Source organism: Heptranchias perlo, chromosome 40 (assembly GCF_035084215.1).
Source record: "Heptranchias perlo isolate sHepPer1 chromosome 40, sHepPer1.hap1, whole genome shotgun sequence".
Classification (NCBI taxonomy): domain Eukaryota; kingdom Metazoa; phylum Chordata; class Chondrichthyes; order Hexanchiformes; family Hexanchidae; genus Heptranchias; species Heptranchias perlo.
The window spans coordinates 628322-649428 of NC_090364.1; the positions used below are offsets into that span (position 1 = coordinate 628322).

At 46.2% G+C, this 21107-nt stretch overlaps 1 protein-coding gene across 1 annotated transcript in view; it reads right to left on the bottom strand.

The window, feature by feature from the left end:
- The window catches only part of LOC137305308 (dickkopf-related protein 3-like), a 42387-nt gene that overhangs the window by 11391 nt on the left and 9889 nt on the right, over window positions 1–21107 (bottom strand). The window contains exon 3 of the mRNA XM_067974153.1: window positions 20340–20423. Coding sequence (XP_067830254.1) covers window positions 20340–20423 — 84 coding nt within the window. The remainder of the gene's footprint in view (window positions 1–20339; window positions 20424–21107) is intronic.

Consider the following 21107-nt stretch of genomic DNA (forward strand, 5'->3'; position numbering starts at 1 on the left):
TCAACGTATCTGAAAATTGAAGATCCATGTATTGGCATATGTCTCTTTTAGTTTAATTTAAGCCTTGATGAAGGTGATTCCTCTTTATATGCTCAGTGATATTTGGGTGAACATTGATCACAAGATAGATCCAGATGAGGGAGGCCATTCAGCTCATCCATCCAGAATAAAAGACCGACCTTCCTCCATCCTCTAACTGACTCCTGAATGAGTCGAAGGTTTTCACTCCCACTACCCTACCCGGAAGTTCATTCCAAATGTTGATCACTCTCTGCTTAAAGAAGTTCTACCTGACATCAGTCCTAAACTTACCTCATCAAAGTTTTAACCTGTGCCCCCTTGCTCTACTATCCTGACATGCCCTGAAGTAGTGCACCAGATTAACCCCGGATGCCAGGGGTTAGACTGGTGGCTCTCTGCACCACCTCCAGGACTTGAATGTTTCGCTTACATCTTGGTGACCAAAATGCAATACAACATTCAAAGTGCATTCTGACCGGAGCACTGTTCAGTTTTGGCATTACATCTTCCAACTTAGATATTGTACTCTTACATGTTAAGTGCTGACTCTATTACACCCAAATCCCTTTCTGCTTGACCTTTAGCTACTTCTACACCAACCATGGCATGTCTCCTTTCTCAATCATGGGATTAAATTTATGATCCCTTAGTCTTCAACTAAACAACTAAACCACTGTATTTATGGAGCATTGAAATATAGGGCCCGATTTTAGCAGGCCTGCGGGTTCCCAGCGGGTGGTCCTTCGGGAGCGTGGAAAACGCGGACGGCTAATTGAGTGCGCCCCCCGCGCAATCGCGGGATAATTGATCACATTAAGCCGTGGTTCCGGGTTCTCCGCTCCCCAGCTGCGTGCCGGCGGGCTGCGCATGCGCACTAACGTTATCGCGATGGAGGAGCTCCACTTAAAGGGGCAGTCCCCCAAAGCCCCTCCTGCTGCAGGCAAGAGGCAACACAGGATGGCGCAACCCAGGGGCAAGGCTGCGCCACGCTTCTCCGACCTCGCGCTGCAGCTGCTGCTGGAGGGTGTGAGGAGGAGGAGGGACACGCTGTTCCCGGCGGACGGACGCAAGTGCCCTGGCTCCGTCACCAGGAAGGCATGGGCAGAGGTGGCGGTGGAGGTCAGCAGCAGGGCCAACACCCCCAGGACATGGGAGCAGTGCCGCAAGCGGTTCAATGACCTCACTAGGTCCGGCAAGGTGAGTACACCAACGCACCCTCCCACAACCCGTCCCCACCATCACGCCAAACATATCACAACCCCTCCTGCAGAGCCACCACAGCGCTCCCGCAGCAATCCTCACAGCCACTCACTCACCATCCTCGCCGTGCCCGCAAGTACCCACTGTCCCTGTCCCCACCCAAGCACTACCACACACCCCAATCCCCATGCAATGGGATGGGCATGTGGCACATGCATCCTCCCATCCATCTGCCCCACGCTCAACCCACCCACACCGATGCTTGATGCTTCTCACTATGCAATCATCACTTAATCACGTATCTGTGTTTTGCCTTGACAGGAGAAGAGATGCAAGAACAACCGAGAAAGGGCCCGCACCGGAGGAGGCCCGCCGCACGTGGTCGAACTGACGGATGCAGAGGTGGAGGCGCTCGACCTCGCCGGCACGCAACATTGCCTCTCCGTGGCGGATGGCGAGTCTGGCGCTGCAGAAACGGCCGGTAAGGGAAAGCTGACACTCAACACTCATGATCGCGAGTGACCGTATCATCACCTGGCATCAGGCGCACCGTAACGTTTGTGCACATGCCTCATAGTGCCCTCTGTTCTCTTGCAGGGCCGTCTGCGAGCGCTGTGTGCGAGGAGGGCGATTCCTCAGAGGACATGCCGGTCTCTGAGGGTGCATCGTCACATATGAGCCAACCATCCACCAGTGCAGAGACACGCACCTCGGTGGGTCCCCCTCGCCAACTAGTTGGGGTTGCACGTGGTAATTCACCGCGCACGTGTGAGCATGAGCAGACCCTGGTGGCAGGGGCGGCCGCGGAGGGTCCGCATCGGTGGGAGCACTCATCCCCAGGCTCTGCTCAGCCGAACCCAGATGCTGAACCCAGGGGGCCACCAGTCAAAAGGAGAGTCGTCGAGGGGCACCAGCTAAATATCGAGGTACTGGGAGAGGTGCCGCGCGCATTGTCCACAATTGCGCAGGTGATGGAGGAGTCCAACTCCTGCATGCGGGCATTGGTGGCGCAGGTACAGGAGGGTACCGGCGACACAGTGTCACGGGTAAGTGCGGGAGCGTCTGCGGTGGAGGACAGGCTAGCCTCCCTCGAGCGTCACGCACAGCTCCACATCGAGTCCGTGCAGGCCCTGACAACAGCTGTACGGATTCAGGGTGAGCAACATTCCGCCGCCATAAACAGGCTGACGGATACACTAGGGGTGGCCTTGCAAGGCCTCACACATGCCATCCAAACCGTCGTCCAGCAGGGTGGAAGGGGTGATGTGGGCCGAGGCCACGAGAGGGATGATGGTGAACGGGGACATGGAAGCGGGAACGCTTCTCAAGGTGCCCCCACGTCCCACCCGCTGCCCCCCTCTCAACCAGTACCCGCAATGGTGCCTCCTCTCCAGGTGGCCGTGTCTGCCCCTGCACAGGTGCAGGAGGAGCAGTCTGTGGAGGTGCCCTCACGGGCACCGAAACCCAGGGGCCGTCGGCCCAAAGCATCTACCCAGTCAGGGCAAGAACAGGAGCAACCTGCCACTACCTCTGCTGGAGACACAGGGGTAGCACCACGTAGGGGTACCCGCAAAAGAAATCCAAAGGTGTTATAAGCACAAAGGGAATGCACCAGGGAGTCTGTTAATTTGTACACTTTTTGTTTATGGTATTGCACCATGTACATATTAAACACTATTGTTCTCACCACTCCTGCCACCTCTCGTCCATTCTTCTGCGGCCTGTGCAATAGGTGCGTTCTGTGCAGCCCATCATGACGGCGAACACCTGCTGCCGCCCATTGGGCACACTGCTGTGGGAGCAGGAGTACTGGCAACACTTCAGTGGAGGGGGCTGGTATGGCCCCTCGCATTTGCAGGTGAGGAGATGCGAAGGCCTCGCACTGTCTGACTCTAGGAGAACCGTTGACGTATGAGTGCCTCCCTGGCCCGGCGAGCATCCCGGTGAGCCGGTGTTCGGCGCATGGGTCGTACATCATCCTCTGGCGCATCCTCCTCCTCCTCCTCCCCCTCCTCCTCCTCCACCTGCTCCTCGTCCTCTTCACCGTCCTCAATGTGGGTGGCGGGTGTGGATGGGGCCTCCTCCAGCGGCACCCCTCTCTGTTGGGCCATGTTGTGCAGGGCACAGCAGACAACTATGATTCGTCCCACTCTGAATGGTGTGTATTGGAGCGCTCCCCCAGAACGATCGAGGCACCTGAAGCGCACCTTGAGCAGCCCTATGGTCTGCTCAATTGTAAACCTGGTAGCAGTGTGGCTGTCATTGTACCGACGCTCCGGCTCGGTGATGGGGTTCCTCAGAGGTGTCATGAGCCACGTGTGTAGGGGATACCCCTTGTCGCCGAGGAGCCAGCCGTTGCCGGTGTTGGGTGCGTGGAAGAGGGGCGGGATGGTGGACTCCCTGAGGACGAAGGCATCGTGGCAGCTGCCGGGGTATCTGGCGCACACGTGTAGGAATCTCTGGCGGTGGTCACAGATGAGCTGCGCGTTCATGGAGTGATACCCCTTCCTGTTGATGAACAGCCCTGGCTCATGCGGAGGTGCCCGTATTGCGATGTGGGTGCAATCGATTACACCCTGTACCCGTGGGAAGCCAGCCATGGCATGGAATCCAACCGCCCTCTCCATCTGGCTGCGCTCGTCCATGGCGAAGTTGATGTAGTGCGAGGCCCTGCGGAACAACCCATCGGTGACCTGCCTTATGCACTTGTGTGCAGAAGACTGACAGACCCCGGTGATGTCCCCGGTGGCACCCTGGAAGGATCCGGATGCGAAGAAGTTGAGGGCAGTGGTGACTTTGACGGCGACAGGTAAGATGATGCTGCTTGGTCCATCCGGGAGCAGCTCGTCGTTAAGGAGGCTGCAGATGTCGGCGACTACCTGGCGATTGACTCTGAGCCGCTGTATGCACTGCTCCTCGGAGAGGTCCATGAAGCTGAGCCTCGGTCTGTAGACCCTGTGCGGAGGGTAGTGCCTCCTGCGACGCATCTCTCTCTGCGGTTGCCCTCCCTCCTGCTGTGCAGGTGGGTGTGCCACAGCACCGTGTTGGGGGGCTCCACGTCGCTAAGGCGGACAGCGTGGACTGCGAGGCTGCTGGGGCTGGTCATGCTGTTCGTCCTCCGAGGATGTCAACGCACCACCCATCTGGCAGGTGTTGGTCTGAGGGGTTGTGCAGGGTAGGTAGGTGTTTCTTCGCAGTGGGGCTGCGGTTTCACGTCGGTGTTTCCTCTGGCTTGGAGGGGGGTGGTGGAGGGCAGGGGTTGCCCTATGTGACGCGGTGGCCTCCTGCGTGGGTGAGGGCTCTCCCCCCACCTGTGGAGTGCACCTTGGCAGCTGCCACAGGCTGCTGGCTGCAACACGTCCGGTTGGAGTGAGACTGTTTTCCCCAGTGTGTGAAACAGTCTCGGTTGAAGGTAAAATCCCACACTTCCTATTAAGACAGCTGAATCAGGTCATTTAATGACCTCAACAAGCAAGGTAAATACACTCAAGTGGCATCCCGCTGGTTTTAATTGCCTGCGGGATTCCCACCAGCGGGGGCTGCGCACGCAGCCCCGCACGTCAGCGCGGAACCCGGAAGTGGGCGGGATCGAGGCGCGCTCCGGTGACGCACCTGGATATCGCGATTTTCGACGCCTCCCCGCCGGGAACGCACCCGGAACCCGCTGGTAAAATCGAGCCCATAGTAACCAGAACCACATCTTTTTTTTTACTTAAGTTACACATAAGGGGCTATAAATTGGGCCGCATAGCGCCTGTTTTGTAGGTGCGACACGGCCCCCTAAGGACCCCAAATGGTGTCTGGAATGCGCGCGCACGCTTCTAGCGTGACGTGCGCTGGACGCCATCTTGCACACGCAGATAAAGAACACCAGCAGCATGTAAAGTAAGGAGAATATGCGTCAGATCAGTGAGCAATGCTGATTTAAAGGGACAGATACGATTTTGGAACTCAACGTTCCAGCCAACGCACGGTCTTACCCTCGCACAGCTGAACAGGTTGTAAATAGCATGGAGGACCTCCCCACCAGTGCTATTTAAAGGGATCATGCAGGATTTACAGGTTAGTTGCTGGATCATGGTTGCTTCTGGCTGCTGATACATTTGTACCTGTTTTTGGAGGTCTCTTGCACTTGAATTCTGGGACTAGGGGACATAACCTAAAAATTAGAGCCAGGACTTGCAGGAGTGAAGTTAGGAAACACTTCTACATGCAAAGGGTGGTAGAAGTTTGGAACGCACTTCTTCAAACGGCAGTTGATCCTAGCTCAATTGTTAATTTTAAATCGGAGATTGATAGATTTTTGTTAACCAAAAGGTATTAAGGGATAAGGGGCTAAGGTGGGTGTATGGAGTTAGGTCACAGATCAACCATGATCTCATTGAATGGCGGAACAGGCTTGAGGGGCTAACTGGCCTACTCCTGTTCCTATCTTCCTATGTTCCGATAATAAAGTTTCAGTACTCTACAGGGAGTGGGCTGGCTAGCTGACAGCAAGGGCACTGGCAGAGGGGAAGGGTTGGCACAGGAATGCTGTAAACCTGAGAGGGGACAGCAGGTTCATGTTCCATGGAGCCACTGCCTCCTGTTATGCGCCACCTTCTCCTGCAAGAAAGCGGGACGTGTGTCGGTGAGTGTCCTGCAGGATGTTTGGGTGATGTGCCTGTAATGGTTGAATAGCTGCCAGTGTATGTGACCTGAGAGTTGTGGGTATGCGGCTTACAACAGTGGTAATGTGTGAGGGTGAGAGGAAGCATCTGATTGGAAGAGTTGAGTACTGATTGAAAGAATCTGTTGGTACGTGGGTGATGGGGGGTGCAGTGGATGCAGCTAGTGGCGCAGTTGGTAGGAGATGCTACTTGACAGTTGACCTCACTCACCTTGACCATTCATGTCAAAGCATTGAACTTCTTCCTACACTGCATCCATGTTCATGTTGCTATGCTCCTAGCATTGACTTCATCCCCCGCTGCCTCCCACTGCCTCAGGAGCATTTGTCTGGAGGGCCTCTTTCCCGCCCCCCGCTGTGGATATAGGATGCCCCTCCTTCTGTCCATCTCTTGCACCAAGGCCTGTAGTGCATCAGCAGAGAACCTTGGTACACGTTCTCTCGCAGGCCTGGTACCAACTCAGATCGGCAGATTTTTGAGGTCTGACGTGCAGATTGGAGGATGTGGGATTTAGTAGTGCGCAACCTTTATTCAATGTTTTAACATAACTCAACAGTTTGTAAATATAGGGATGGGACCTGCATCTGTCTTTTACGTATGCGATGTCTGATCGATGTTCAAACTCCGTGCGGACCTGTATCTTATATTTTGCAAATAAGAGGTGCAACTCATCCCTGATTGAGATCCCTGAGGAACAGTATTTTACTGCGCTAACTTAAATTGTCACTGTCAATGAATGATCTATACTGAGGTGCAAACCTTATCTATAGAGAGTGAGTAAATATGCCAATATTCTTATAATATTTAGAGCAAAGGTCTACTCTCATTATTTATGACTTCATCTGAAGTTCTCAATTAAATTCCATCCTTATTATTCACTCCCAATATAATACCAATCATAACTGCAAACAATTGTGCTGAGAGGGATTAAAGAAATTAGAATCATAAAATCATAGAAAGATTACAGCACGGAAGGAGGCCGTTCGGCCCATCGAGTCCGCGCCGCCTCTATGCAAGAGCAATCCAGCTAATCCCACTCCTCTGCCTTTTCCCCGTAGCCCTGCAAATTTTTTCCTTTCAAGTACTTATCCAGTTCCCTTTCCTTCAGGCCATAATTGAATCTGCCTCCACCACCCCCTCAGGCAGTGCATTCCAGATCCTAACCACTCACTGTGTAAAAAAAGTTTCTCCTGATGTCACCTTTGGTTCTTTTGCCAATCACCTTAATTCTATGACCTCTGGTTCTTGACCCTTCCGCCAATGGGAACAGTTTCTCTCTCTATCTACTCTGTCTAAACCCTTCATGATTTTGAATACCTCTATCAAATCTCCTCGCAACTGTCTCTGTTCCAAGGAGTACAACCCCAGCTTCTCCAGTCTATCCATGTAACTAAAGTCCCTCATCCCTGGAATCATTCTAGTAAATCTCTTCTGCACCCTTTCTAAGGCCTTCACATCTTCCCTGAAGAGCGGTGCCCAGAACTGGACACAATAGTCCAGTTGTGGCTGAACAAGTATTTTATTAACGTTCATAATGACTTCCATACTTTTGTATTCGATGCCCCTATTTAAAGCCAGGATCCTGTATGCTTTTTAACCGCTTTCTCAACCTGCCGTGCCACCTTCAATGATTTGTGCACATATACCCCCAGATCTCTCTGTTCCTGTACCCCTTTTAGACTTGTGCCCTCTAGTTTATTTTGCCTCTCCTCGTTCTTCCTACCAAAATGTATCGCTTTGCATTTTTCTGCGCTAAATTTCATCTGCCACGTGTCCGCCTATGCCACCAGCCTGTCTATATCCTCTTAAAGTCTATCACTATCCACCTCACTGTTCCCTACCCTTCCAAGTTTTGTGTCATCTGCAAATTTTGAAATTGTGCCCTGTACACCCAAGCCCAAGTCATTAATATATATCAAGAAAAGCAGTGGTCCCAGCACTGACCCCTGGGGCACACCACTGTACACGTCCTTCCAGTCCGAAAATCAACCGTTCACCACTACTCTCTGTTTCCTGTCCCTTATCCAATTCTGTATCCGTGTTGCTACTGTCCCCTTTATTCCATGGGCCACAATCTTGATAAGCCTACCGTACGGCACTTTATCAAACGTCTTTTGAAAGTCCATATACACCACATCAACTGCATTGCCCTCATCTACCCTCTCTGTTACCTCATCAAAAAATTCTATCAAGTTAGTTTGCTTAGTTTGCTTTTTTTATGGCCTTATTAACCTGCGTCGCTACTTTTAGTGATTTGCGTATCTGTAGCCCCAGATTCCTCTACCCCATTTACACACTTATTTTCCAAGGACTACGTGGCCTTCTTATTCTTCCCACCAAAATGTACCACCTCATACTTATCTATATTTGCCAATTATACACCCATTCGGCAAGTTTATTAATGTCTTCTAGTATCTTGTCGCAGTCCTCCTCAGTATTAACTATACCCCCCAATTTCCACAAATTTTGAAATTGTACTGCCAATTCCTGAGTCCAAATCGTTTATGTAAATGGTGAACAACAGTGGTCCCAGCACCGATCCCTGTGGAACACCACTTCCCACCTTTTGCCAGTATGAATAACTACCTTTAACCCCTACAGACTGTTTTCTGTTTTGTAGCCAGCTTGCTATCCGTTTGGCTACTTGTTGCCTGACTCCACATGCTCTGACCTTATTCATGAGTCTACTATGCGGTACCTTATCGAAGGCCTTTTGAAAATCCAAATATATTACATCTATTGCATTACCCTTGTCTGTTATTTCTTCAAAGAATTCAATAAGATTGATCAAGCAGGACTTCCCCTTTGAAATCCGTGCTGACTATTCTTTATTATATTTTCGGTTTCTAGATGTTTCTCTATTACATCTTTGAGTAAGGATTCCATTATCTTTCCTACCACCGATGTTAAGTTAATTGGTCTATATTTCCCTGGACTTGTTCTGTCTCCCTTTTTAAATATAGGAATCACATCAGCTGTCCGCCAGCCCTCTGGCACTATTTCCTTTTCTATTGAATTTTTATATACATGTAACAGTGCCTCTGCTATCTCTTCCCTAACTTATTTTAATATGCGCAGATGCAATACATCCAGACCAGGGGTTTTATCCTCTCTAAGTTTGATTAGTTTATCAATTATCTCCTCCTTTCTAACTTAAATATCTTTATATCTTTTTTGATCTCTTCTTCTATGTCATGCCCTCCATGTTAGTCTCCCTGGTAAATACTGAGGCAAAATAATTGTTTAATATTTCTGCCATTTCGCTATCATTACCTGTGAGTTTATCGTGTGTATCCCTTAGTGGCCCTAATCCTATCCTGATTTTTCTATTGTTATTTACATGTCTGTAAAATACTTTACTGTTTCTTTTTATATACCTTGATAATTTTATTTCGTAGTTTCACTTTGCCTTCATAATTGTTTTTTTGACTTCTTTCCTAACCTTTGTGTATTCCCTTTTGTCATCCTCTCCTTTGTTATCTATGTACTTAGAGTATGCCTTTTTCTTTAGTTTCAATTTTGCCCTTATTTCTTTATTCATCCATGGTGTGTCATTACTGGCTAGTTTGTTTTTGCTTTTTAGTGGGATATATTTCTCCTGGACTCTATTGATCACTGTTTTAAACGTTTCCCACTGCTGTTCTATTTCTTTGTTTATCAGTAAATTTTTCCGGTTTATTTTCCCTAGTTCCATTCTCATCCCTTTAAAATCAGCTTTTTTTTCCAATTTATTACTTTGGTCTTTGTCTTACTTATGTCCTTCTCAATCTTTATCTTAAACCTTTTATGTTGTGATCACTATTGCCAAGATGTTCCCCAACGCTTATTTCTCTTATCTGTTGTGGTTAATTTCCCATTACTAGATCCAGTAGTGCTTCCTCTCTTGTTGGGCTTTTAACATACTGGGTAAGAAAGGAGTCCTGCACACAGTGTAAAAGCTCCATTCCCTGTACCCCTTTACCTACCTCTTCTTGCCAGTTTATTTAGGGTAGTTAAATTCTCCCATGATTATTATTCTATGTCCTTTACTCATTTCACATATTTGCTTACATATTTCTTCCTCCACCTCCTTTCCACTATTGGGTGGTCTGTAGTATACCCCTATTAGCATGATTGATCCCTTCGTATCTTTTATCTCAGTCCATATGGATTCTGTTTCTATCGTAGTAGGTACAGCACAGGAGGAGGCCATTCAGCCCATCATGCCAGTGCCAGCTCTTTGAAAAAGCTATCTAATTAGTCCCATTCCCTTGCTCTTTCCCCATAGCCCTGTAAATGTTTTCCTTTCAAGTATTTGTCCAATTCCTATTTGAAAGTTACTATTGAATCTGCTACCACCATCCTTTCAGGCAGCGCACTGCAGGCAGGCAGTCCCTGCACGGCTTTCCCCAAGAATTCAGGCACATAATTGGCTCCACATCTCTGTTACTCTTGGATAAATTCACTGATCCCACACTCCCACCAGTAAGTCACGCTCAAAAGCAAGCACTTAATTATTTTTTTTAAATAATAAACACGTGGCTATTGAAAAAGGGCTCCTTCTGAGCAGAGGATAATATCAATTCAATTTTTTTAAAAAGCTAGTAATAATTTTATGATGTAAAATCAGGGATTATTAGCAAGTTAGATGATCTGTTCACGTCTTCTCTCTGAATAGCTACAATGCTCAGGCCCTTGTGTTATAATCATCAAAAAGATCTTTGCGAATCCACACTGCTCTGTTGTACCTATTTTCCAACACTCTTCCAATTTGGTTCCCCACTGAAGGCGTAGAATCAGGGAATTTACCCATCTATTTGCAGCCACTAGGATGTATTGTATGAGAATAGCCCTAGTTGGAGGAGATAATTTGGACCCCGTCTATTTGTTGCAGATTCTACATAGGAATATAGGAGCTGGAGTAGGCCATTCAGCTTCTCAAGTCTGTTCTGTCATTCAATGAGATCATGGCTGATCTGTGACCGAACTCCAAATACACACCTTAGCCCCATTTCCCTTAATACCTTAGGTTAACAAAAATCTATCAATCTCAAAGATTTAAAATTAACAATTGAGCTAGCGTCAACTGCCATTTGCAGAAGAGAGTTCCAAGCCTCTACCACCCTCTGCATGTAGAAGTGTTTCTTAACTTCACTCCTGCAAGTCCTGGCTCTAATTTTTAGGCTATGTCATCTAGTCCTAGACTCCCCAACCAATGGAAAAGTTTCTCTCTATCTACCCTATCAGTTCCCTTTACTACCTTGAAAACTTCAATCAAATCACCCCTTAATTTTCTAAATTCCCTTGGAGCCCAGGTATCATTCTAGTAAATCTATGCTGCACTCTCTCCAAGGCAAATATATCCTTCCTAAGGTGCAGTGCCCAGAATTGAACACGGTACTCCAGGTATGGTCTAACCAGGGCTTTGTATAGCTGTAGCACAACTTCTATCCCCTTGTATACTAGTCCTCTAGATATAAAGGCCAGCATTCCATTAGCCTTTTTGATTATTTTCTGTACCTGTCCATGACATTTTATTGATCTATTTACATGGACCCCTAAGTCTCTTTGGACCTAAAAAGGATAGATCAGAGTACTTTCTAAATGGTGTAAAGCTTGAAACAGTGGAGTTCCAAAGTGGATGACCTCACACTTGCCTACATTGAAATCCATTTGCCACAGTTTTGCCCATTCACTTAATCTATTACTATCTCTGTAATTTTATGCTTCCATCTACGCTGCTTACAATGCTGCCTATCTTTGTGTCATTGGCAGACTTGGATATGTGGTTCTCTATCCCGTCATCTAAGTCATTAATAAATACAGTGAATAGTTGAGGCCCCAACACAGATCCCTGTGGGAAACCATTAGTCACATCTGCCAATTTGAGTACCTGCTATTATCCCTACTTTCGGCCTCCTGCCGCTCAGCCAATTTCCTAACCAGGTCAATAACTTGCCCTCAATTCCAAGAGCTTCAACTTTAGCTAACAGTCTCTTATGTGGGACTTTATCGAATGCCTTCTGTAAGTCCACATAAACAACATCCATAGACATTCCCCCATTCACTACTTTAGTCATTTCTTCAAAAAATTCAATCAGGTTTGTCAGGCATTAGGGTTAGGGTTAGGGTTACCCTTTACAAATTCATGCTGGCTCTCTGATCAGCTAAAAATTTTCAAGATGTTCAGTCACTCTATCCTTAATTAGACTCTAGTAATTTCCTGACAACAGATGTTAGGCAAACTGGTCTGTAATTCCCTGATTTCCCACTCTCACCTTTCTTAAATAGCGGAGTGACATGAGCAATTTTCCAATCTAAAGGAGATTATAGTTAGGGCCTGTGCAGTGTTTTTACCTACTTCCTTTAAAACCCTGGGATGGAAACCATCTAGACCTAGGGATTTGTCACTCTTTTGTGCCATTATTTTCTTCATTACTGTTAATTTGCTTACGTTAATTATGGTGAGTCCCCGTCCCTGATTCAAAATTACTTTCCTTGGGGTATTCAGCATACTATCCTCTTCCTCTACTGTAAATACTGACGAAAAGTAATTATTCAACATGTCCGCCATTTCCTTATTTTCATTTACAATATCACCATTATCTGTTTTTAAGAGGCCCACATTGCTCTCAACCATCCTCTTTTTCCTAATATAATTGTAAAACATTTTTGTGTTGATTTTGATATCTCTTGCAAATTTCTTTTCATACTCTCTTTTTGTAGCTCTTACTATCTGTTTAGTCATCGATTGCTGTTCTTTGTATCTCTCCCAGTCGCCAGGATCTGTGCTATTTTGTGCATGTTTATTCATTTAGTTTTATGTTGTTCCTTACTTCTTTTGCTGCCTTTTCTTTTGGCAAGTAGAGCTCTTGCCCCTTAGGGGTATAAACTGGTTTTGTATCACGTTGATTTGTTTTTTGAACACCTCCCACTGATCTTCTGTCATTTTACCCATTAACAGATTTGCCCAGTTTACTGTGGACAGTTTCTGTCTCATCCCGTTGAAGTCGGCCTTTCCTAAATTTAGAATCTTAGCAGCCGATACGAGTTTCTCCCTTTCAAACACAACGTTGAAGTCGATCATACTGTGACCGCTATTGGATAAATGTTCACGCACCGTTAGGCTGTTAACTAAATCTAGCTCATTACTCATTATTAAATCTAATATGGCCTGCCCCCTTGTTGGTTCTAGGACATATTAGAGGTGATTTTAGGAGGCAATTGCGGGTGCATTGGGCTGGGGGGGCTCCGAAAATCGCGGAAAGCCCGTTCGGGTTCGGAAGACGGCTCCAACCCGCCGACTTCCGATTTTCCCAGGGACCCACTTGTGTGCACGCAGGCGACCCAAAAACGGAAGTCCCGCCAGCAATTGAAGCCAGGCGTGAAAGGCCGGATCAGGGAACAAGAAATAAAATAAATTAAATTTAAAAATAAATTAAAATAAATAAAAAACCATGAAAGGAAGTGAAAACACTAAATGAACCTACCTTTGCACCCTGCTCCGGTGTCCAATGTCTCCCGCTCCGATGTGCCCCTCTTCACCCCCCCCCCAATCTCCCCCCAATGGCCCCCTGCACCCCCCAATCTCCCCCTCTTCACCCCCCCGCAATGTCACCCTCTTCACCCCCCGATCTTCCCCCGATGTCCCCCTCTTCACCCTCCGGATGTCCCCCCGATCTTCCCCTCTCCCCCCCCCCCCCACCCACGTCTTCCAGTCCAGCACCGGATCTTCCATTCTCCCCCCCCACCCCGGTCTTCCATTCCAGTGCCAGATGGCGTCTCGCTCTCTCTTCATTCTCCCCACCCCCCACCCCCCTGATTGACAGGCTGGCTGCTGGGCGTGAAACCTGGAGAGGACGTTAATCATCATCAATCAACATGCGATCGTGTCGGAAACGGTAAGTTTTGTTCATGCGGGTTTGCCACGCACCTCCACCCCCCCGCCACCGTTGTAAAATCAAGCCCATTGTTGCAGAAAGCTGTCCTGAACACACTCAAGAAATTCACTACTTTTCTGACATGAGCTCGTCTGCTTATCCCAATCCAAATGAAAGTTAAAATCCCCCATTAAAACCATTGCGCCTTTGCTACATGCTTGTCTAATCTCTGCATTTATACATTCTGCCACTTCACAACTCCCACTACAGTCTTAAATCCTTTTCCATTTCTTAATTCTAACCATAAAGTCTGCACTGCCTGCTTACCTTTCGTTATAACCTCTCTTATCATCGAAGTAATTTCATCCTTGATCACTAACGCTACTCCTCCCCCTCTACCAGTTTCCCTATCCTTCCTGTAGACCTTATAACCTGGTATATTCAGTTCCCAGTCCTCACCGTATTGCAGCCACGTCTCAGAAATGGCTACCAGGTTGTACCCTCTAAGTTGAATTTGCACCTGCAATTCATTCAATTTGTTCCTTATACTCCATGTGTTTGTATAAAGAACACTTAATTTGGGCCACACTTCTGCTCCAATGTTGTTTTTCTCACACATTTCTCATTTTTCTCTCCTGATTTAATTACTTTACATCTTTTAGTTTTCCCTTTACCTGTAGTGCCTAATTTCTGACTATTACTGTACTGTCTTTCTTTTCATTTGTTTTAGAATTATTATTTATACTACCTTAGCCACCTGAGCCCTCCCCCCTCCATTTACTAGTTTAAAGTCCTTGTGACCGCCCTATTTATCCTTTCCGCTAGGTCCCTGGTCCCAGCCCGGTTCAGGTAGAGCCCGTCCCAACAGTACAGTTTCTTCCTGTCCCAATGCTGATGCCAGTGTCCCATGAAATGGAACCCCTTTTTCCCACAACACTCCTTCAGCCATGTGTTCACCTCCCTAATCTGCTTATCCCTACACCAATTTGCACGTGGCTCGGGTAATAATCCAGAGATTATAACCCTTGAGGTTCTGTTTTTTTAAATTTAGCTTCTAGCTCCTGGTACTTGCTGAACAGGACCTCTGCCTGGTCCTTCCTATGTTGTTGGTCTCAACATGGACCACAACGACTGGATCCTCCCCCTCCCTCTCCAATATCCTTTCAAGCTGGTTTCAGATGTCCCTCTGTTATCCTTTTTTTTTATTCGTTCATGGGATGTGGGCGTTGCTGGCGAGGCCGGCATTTGTTGCCCATCCCTAATGACCCTTGAGAAGGTGGTGGTGAACCGCCTTCTTGAACCGCTGCAGTCCGTGTGGTGAAGGTTCTCCCCCAGTGTTGTTAGGTAGGGAGTTCCAGGATTTTGACCCAGCGACGATGAAGGAACGGCGATATATTTCCAAGTCGGGATGGTGTGTGACTTGGAGGGGAACGTACAGGTGGTGTTGATCCTTCTGTTAGTTATGTCCCTTTTTTCTACTGCCATTATGTTATCTCTAATTAATACAGTTACTCCACCCCTTTCTCCCTTCCGTATCCTTTCTGATTATGTTATAACCTGCAATATTTAGTTGCCAGTCCTGTTCTTTACGTAGCCATATTTCAGTTATTTCTACTACATCTGGTTGAGGACATGGTCAGGCTCGACTGATTCCATAGCCCGCTAAAGCTCACTGTTCAAGTTCTTAAATGAAGACTAGCTACTTAGTCGAGAAACTGTACCTCAGCAGAAACCACTGCCTTAGGAAGAGACGGGTAAAGGGAGGAAAAAACAAATGCTGAAAGTGTGGACTTTTATCAGCATTTCAGTGGTATAAATGGAATCACTGTTATGTGGCAAACAAAGAGAAATCTATGTGTAATTTTTTTGTATTACAACCATCCTCACTGCATATTCTGCATTATATGCCTTTACAATTTGTCAGAATTGAATATTGATTTTTACTAACAAACCTCCATTTATTCAGTGGGGCTGCAAAACCATTGTTTCTATTCATTTTTCTCAGTTCTGTTTCTCAGTAACATTTCCAATTTCAAGTCTTCTAATCGGAACCTCTCTTCAATTACAATTTTGCTTCTTCCGGGGATAACTGAAGGGTTTGGATAAAGTAAATAAAGAGAAACTGTTCCCATTGGTGGAAGGGCGAGAACCAGGGGACACAGATTTAAGGTGATTGGCAAAAGAACCAAAGGCGACATGAGGAAACATTTTTTTACACAGCGAGTAGTTATGACCTGGAATGCGCTGCCTGAAAGGGTGATAGATGCAGATTCAATCATGGCTTTCAAAAAGGAATTGGATAAATACTTGATGGGAAAATATTTGCAGGGCTACGGGGAAAGAGCGGGGGGAATGGGACTAACTGGATTGCTCTTACAAAGAGCCAGCACAGACTTGATGGGCTGAGTGACCTCCTTCTGTGCTGTAACCATTCTGAATCCGATTGTGACTTGAAAAACCAGAGCTTCCAGGCTTCCCTGGCTTCTGCCCGTGAAACTTTGACACTAATTAACAGCTGTTTTAAAATCCCGAATGTATCTTTGGCGATAGCCAACATTCAGTGTTAAAGGAACATTGTCATCCTGTAAAGTTACTTGCAGGTTCTTTTACCAGGTTTGTATATACAAGTGTGGAATGACAATGTTGGTGAAGCACTGATCTAATTGTGTCACTGATCATATCTTCCACCATCTTGGTTTATCTTTCCAGAAAGACCCGAAAGCCCCCCATTGCGGCATCTAGCTGATTCCCAATTGATTCCAGGGTTTTCACCTCCACTTTTCTATCTAGGAGTCCATTCCATACGTTGATCACTCTTTGTACAAAGGAGAATTTCCTGATGTCTGTGCTGTTGTCTGACTTGAACCTGTGTCTCTTTGTCTTACTGTTGCAATTTAGTCATGATAGTTTTGTAGATTTACCTTTTCCATACTATTACCTATCTTATACAGATGAAGAACTCTATTTCCCACCTACATTAATTGTCAGATTTCCATTACTACAATACAGTCCTGATTTTTTCATTGTGTTTTTTTTTCTCGCCTCAATAACAACCTACACTTTTTAGCACTTTTAACATAGCAAAACATCCCAAGATACTTCACAGAAGGGGAGTGGGAAGAAAACAGACAACAAAAGGGGGTGGCTCTTGCTGGGGTACAGTTCTACTGACATTACTGCCCTCTAATACCTCATCCAAACAGACAATTTTCATGTGTTTAAGCCTAGATACAGAGTGTTGGCAGGCTATTTGACAGCGGGGACCTTTAAGGCCAAGTGCAATGCTGTCCTCACCTAATGTTCACATATGCGCATTTCCATTGGTTCACTGAATAGTGTTCAAGAGCAAGAACCATGTGTGATTTTGCCCTTCCTAGGCCAGGAATGCTGAGCCCAGTGAAGCACTCATAAAGCTGCCCTACCTAAAATCAGCTAACTCAGCACAAACTGAGGATCAAAACTAAAAGTTTCCTAGTCTGTATGTGGCTGAGCTGTTTACTGAATAAACTCGCTGAGCCTTGGGCGATCACTCAACAACAATATGCATTTACATAGCGCCATTAACGTTGTAAAATGTCCCAAGGCGCTTCACAGGAGCGATATCAATCAAAATTTGACACCGAGCCACATAAGGGGATATTAGGACAGGTGACCAAAAGTTTGATCATAGAGGTAGGTTTTAAGATGCATCTTAAAAAAGTAGAGAGGCGGAGAGGGTTAGGGAGGGAATTCCAGAGTTTAGGGCCTAAGCAGCTGAAGGCACAGCCACCAATGGTGGAGCGATGAAAATCAGGGATGTGCAAGAGGCCAGAATCGGAGGAGTGCAGAGATCTTGGAGGAGGCTTCAAACATAGGGAGGGGCAAGGCCATGGAAGGATTTGAAAACAAAGGTGAGAATTTTAAAAGTGAGGCGTTGCCGGACTCGGTGCTAATGTAGGTCAGCGAGCACAGGGGTGATGGATGAATGGGACTTGGTGCATAGTTTTGGATGAGCTCAAGTTTATCGAGGGTGCAAGGTGGGAGGCCAGCCAGGAGATCATTGGAATAGTTGAATCTACAGGTAACAAAGGCATGGATGAGGGTTTCAGCAGCAGATGAACTGAGGCAGGGGTGGAGACGGGCAATGTTATGGAGATGGAAGTAGGCGGTCTTGGTGATAGAGAGGATATGGGGTCAGAAGCTCAGCTTAGGGTCAAATAGGACGGTGAGGTTGCAAATGGTCTGGTTCAGCCTCAGACAGTGGTCAGGGAGAGGGATGGAGTCGGTGGCTGGGGAACGGAGTTTGCGTCAGGGACCAAAGACACTGGCTTTGGTTTTCCCAATATTTAATTGGAGGAAATTTCTTCTCATCCAATACTGGATGTTAGACAAGCAACGTGACAAATGAGAGGCAGTGGAGGGGTCGAGAGAGGAGGTGGCGAGGTAGAGCTAGGTGTTGTCAGCGTCTCATGTTAGTTATGTTAATATTTCTTTGAAATAAAAGTTGAATTCCCTAACCATTTTCTATAAACCCCTAATTAGTGAGCAAAACGTTGTGGCAAACAGATTATTCACTGGTCAGGAATACATTATGTGGCATCACATCAAATAGGCTTTTCACTGGTCAGCAGTTAGGTGCATTGCATTAAACTGGTTATTCATTAGCCAATAGCTTAATGAGTTACTTTAAACTGATTATTCATTATCCAGGAGTTTAATGAGTACATTAAACTGGTTATTCATTGGCCAGGAGTTTAATGAGTACATTAAACTGGTTATTCATTGGCCAGGAGTTAGAATCATAGAATCATAGACAGTTACAGCATGGAAAGAGGCTATTCGGCCCATCGAGTCCACGCCGGCTCTATGCATGATCAATCCAGCTAGTCCTACTGTCCTGCCCTAGCCCCGTAGCCGTGCATATTTTTTCATTTCAAGTACTTATCCAGTTCCCTTTTGAAGGCCATGATTGAATCTGCCTCCACCACTCCCTCGGGCAGTGCATTCCAGATCCTAACCATTCGCTGTGTAAAAAAGATTTTCCTCATATCTTTTGCCAATCACCTTAAATCTATGCCCTCTGGTTCTTGACCCTTCCGCCAATTGGGAACAGTTTCTCTCTATCCACTCTGTCTAGACCCTTCATGATTTTGAACACCTATATCAAATCTCCTCTCAACCTTCTCTGTTCCAAGGAGAACAATCCCAGCCTCTCCAGTCTATCCACATAATTTAAGTCCCTCATTCCTGGCATCATTCTAGTAAATCTCCTCTGCACCCTCTCTAAGGCCTTCACATCCTTCCTAAAGTGCGGTGTCCAGAATTGGACACAATACTCCAGTTATGGCCAAACCAGTGTTTTTATAAAGGTTCCTTGCTTTTGTACTCTGTGCCTCTATTTATAAAGCCCAGGACCCCGTTTGCTTTTTTAACCGCTTTCTCAACCTGCTCTGACACCTTCAACGATTTATGCACATATAGCCCCAGATCCCTCTGTTCCTCCACCCCTTTTAGAATTGTGCCCTCTAGTTTATATTGCCTCTCTTCATTTTTCCTACCAAAATGCATCACCTTGCATTTTTCCATATTAAACTTCATCCGCCACGTGTCCGCCCATGCCACCAGAGCGTCTATATCCTCTTGAAGTCTATCACTATCCTCCTCACTGTTCACTACCTTTCCAAGTATTGTGTCATCCACAAATCTTGAAATTGTGCCCTGTACTCCCAAGTACAATTTTATTGCATTACATTAAGAAACAATTTTTTCACTCAAAGGGTGGTGAGTGTCTGGAACGAGCTGCCAGAGGCAGTAGTAGAGGCGGGTACAATTTTGTCTTTTTGTCTTTTAAAAAGCATTTGGACAGTTACATGGGGAAGATGGGTATCGAGGGATATGGGCCAAGTGCAGGCAATTGGGACTAGCTTAGTGGTATAAACTGGGCGACATGGACATGTTGGGCCGAAGGGCCTGTTTCCATGTTGTAACTTCTATGATTCTATGATTCTATGAAACATAAGAACACAAAAAATAGGAGCAGGAGTCGGCCGTATGGCCCCTCGAGCCTGCTCCACCATTCAATAAGATCATGGCTTATTTTCAACCTCAACTCTACTTTCCCGCCCAATCCCCATATCCCTTGATTCCATTAGAGTCCAAAAATCTATCGATCTGAGTCTTGAATATACTGAACGACTGAGCATCCTCAGGCCTCTGGGGTAGAGAATTCCAAAGATTCACAACGCTCTGAGTGGAGAAATTCCTCCTCATCTCAGTCTTAAATGTCCGACCCATTATCTTGAGACTATGACCTCTAGTTCTAGACTCTCCAGTCAGGGGAAACAACCACTCAGCATCTACCCTGTCAAGCCCTCTTACAATCTTATATGTTTCAATGAGATCACCTCTCATGCTTCTAAACTCCAAAGTATAGGCCCTGGTTAAACTGGTTATTCATTGGACAGCAGCTGAATGTATTACAATAACTGTTTATTCATTGGCCAGGAGCTTAATGAGTTACTTTAAACTGGTTATTCATTGGCCAGAAGCTGAGTGCAATACATTAAACAGGTTATTCACTGCTTATTATAAATGATACTGGTGTACAAACCCTTCTTTCAGGAAAATCGTCATCGTCCTCCTCGATAACCTCCCTCTCTGAAAGGATTGTATCTCCAGTGATGTCATCAGTTTCCTAAAATAAAATACAAAAGAAGCTTAGAATGTTACTGACAGAATAACACACAAGAGGTTTGTGTCAAATTCCCATATCATTGGTTCAAATCAGAGGACCAGACAACTGGAATCTTGCCAGCAAAGAGATTGTGTAATGGGATTGGCATTAACATCTGATCCAGATAAAAGGTAGAAAAGCAAAACAAATCGAAATTTCTGTCACCTTTAAAATAACTTGGAAACACGAGTTTGTAAATGAGCCATACAAATTCTGAGCTACAACCATGCGATATCATTTTTAAGAGGTAGGCAGTGAAGTTTTTCCTCATGCAGGTGATCAAATACAAATTGATACAGTTACAGTCACCTCTATACTGCTCTGCAAGATGCTTCAACCTATGTACCAGTCATTTCCACTTCCCATACCAGCCATCCTTATGCCTCAATGAATAAGACTGGCACATTAATGCTACATGAAAATTGGATGAGCTGCAAAACACTTATGACCCTTATTGTTGGCAAAAAGCAAAGAGTTCCATCCCCTTCATTCTGGACTGGATGCAGACGGTGAAAATTAGAAAGCACAGAATTAGCAGATGCCACTCAGTACATTGAGCTTGTTCGTTCTAATGGGTTTAAATTGCTTAGGTTTCTCCTGAGAGAGGTTAGTCACCACTAATAAGACATCCAACTTTGGTCACAG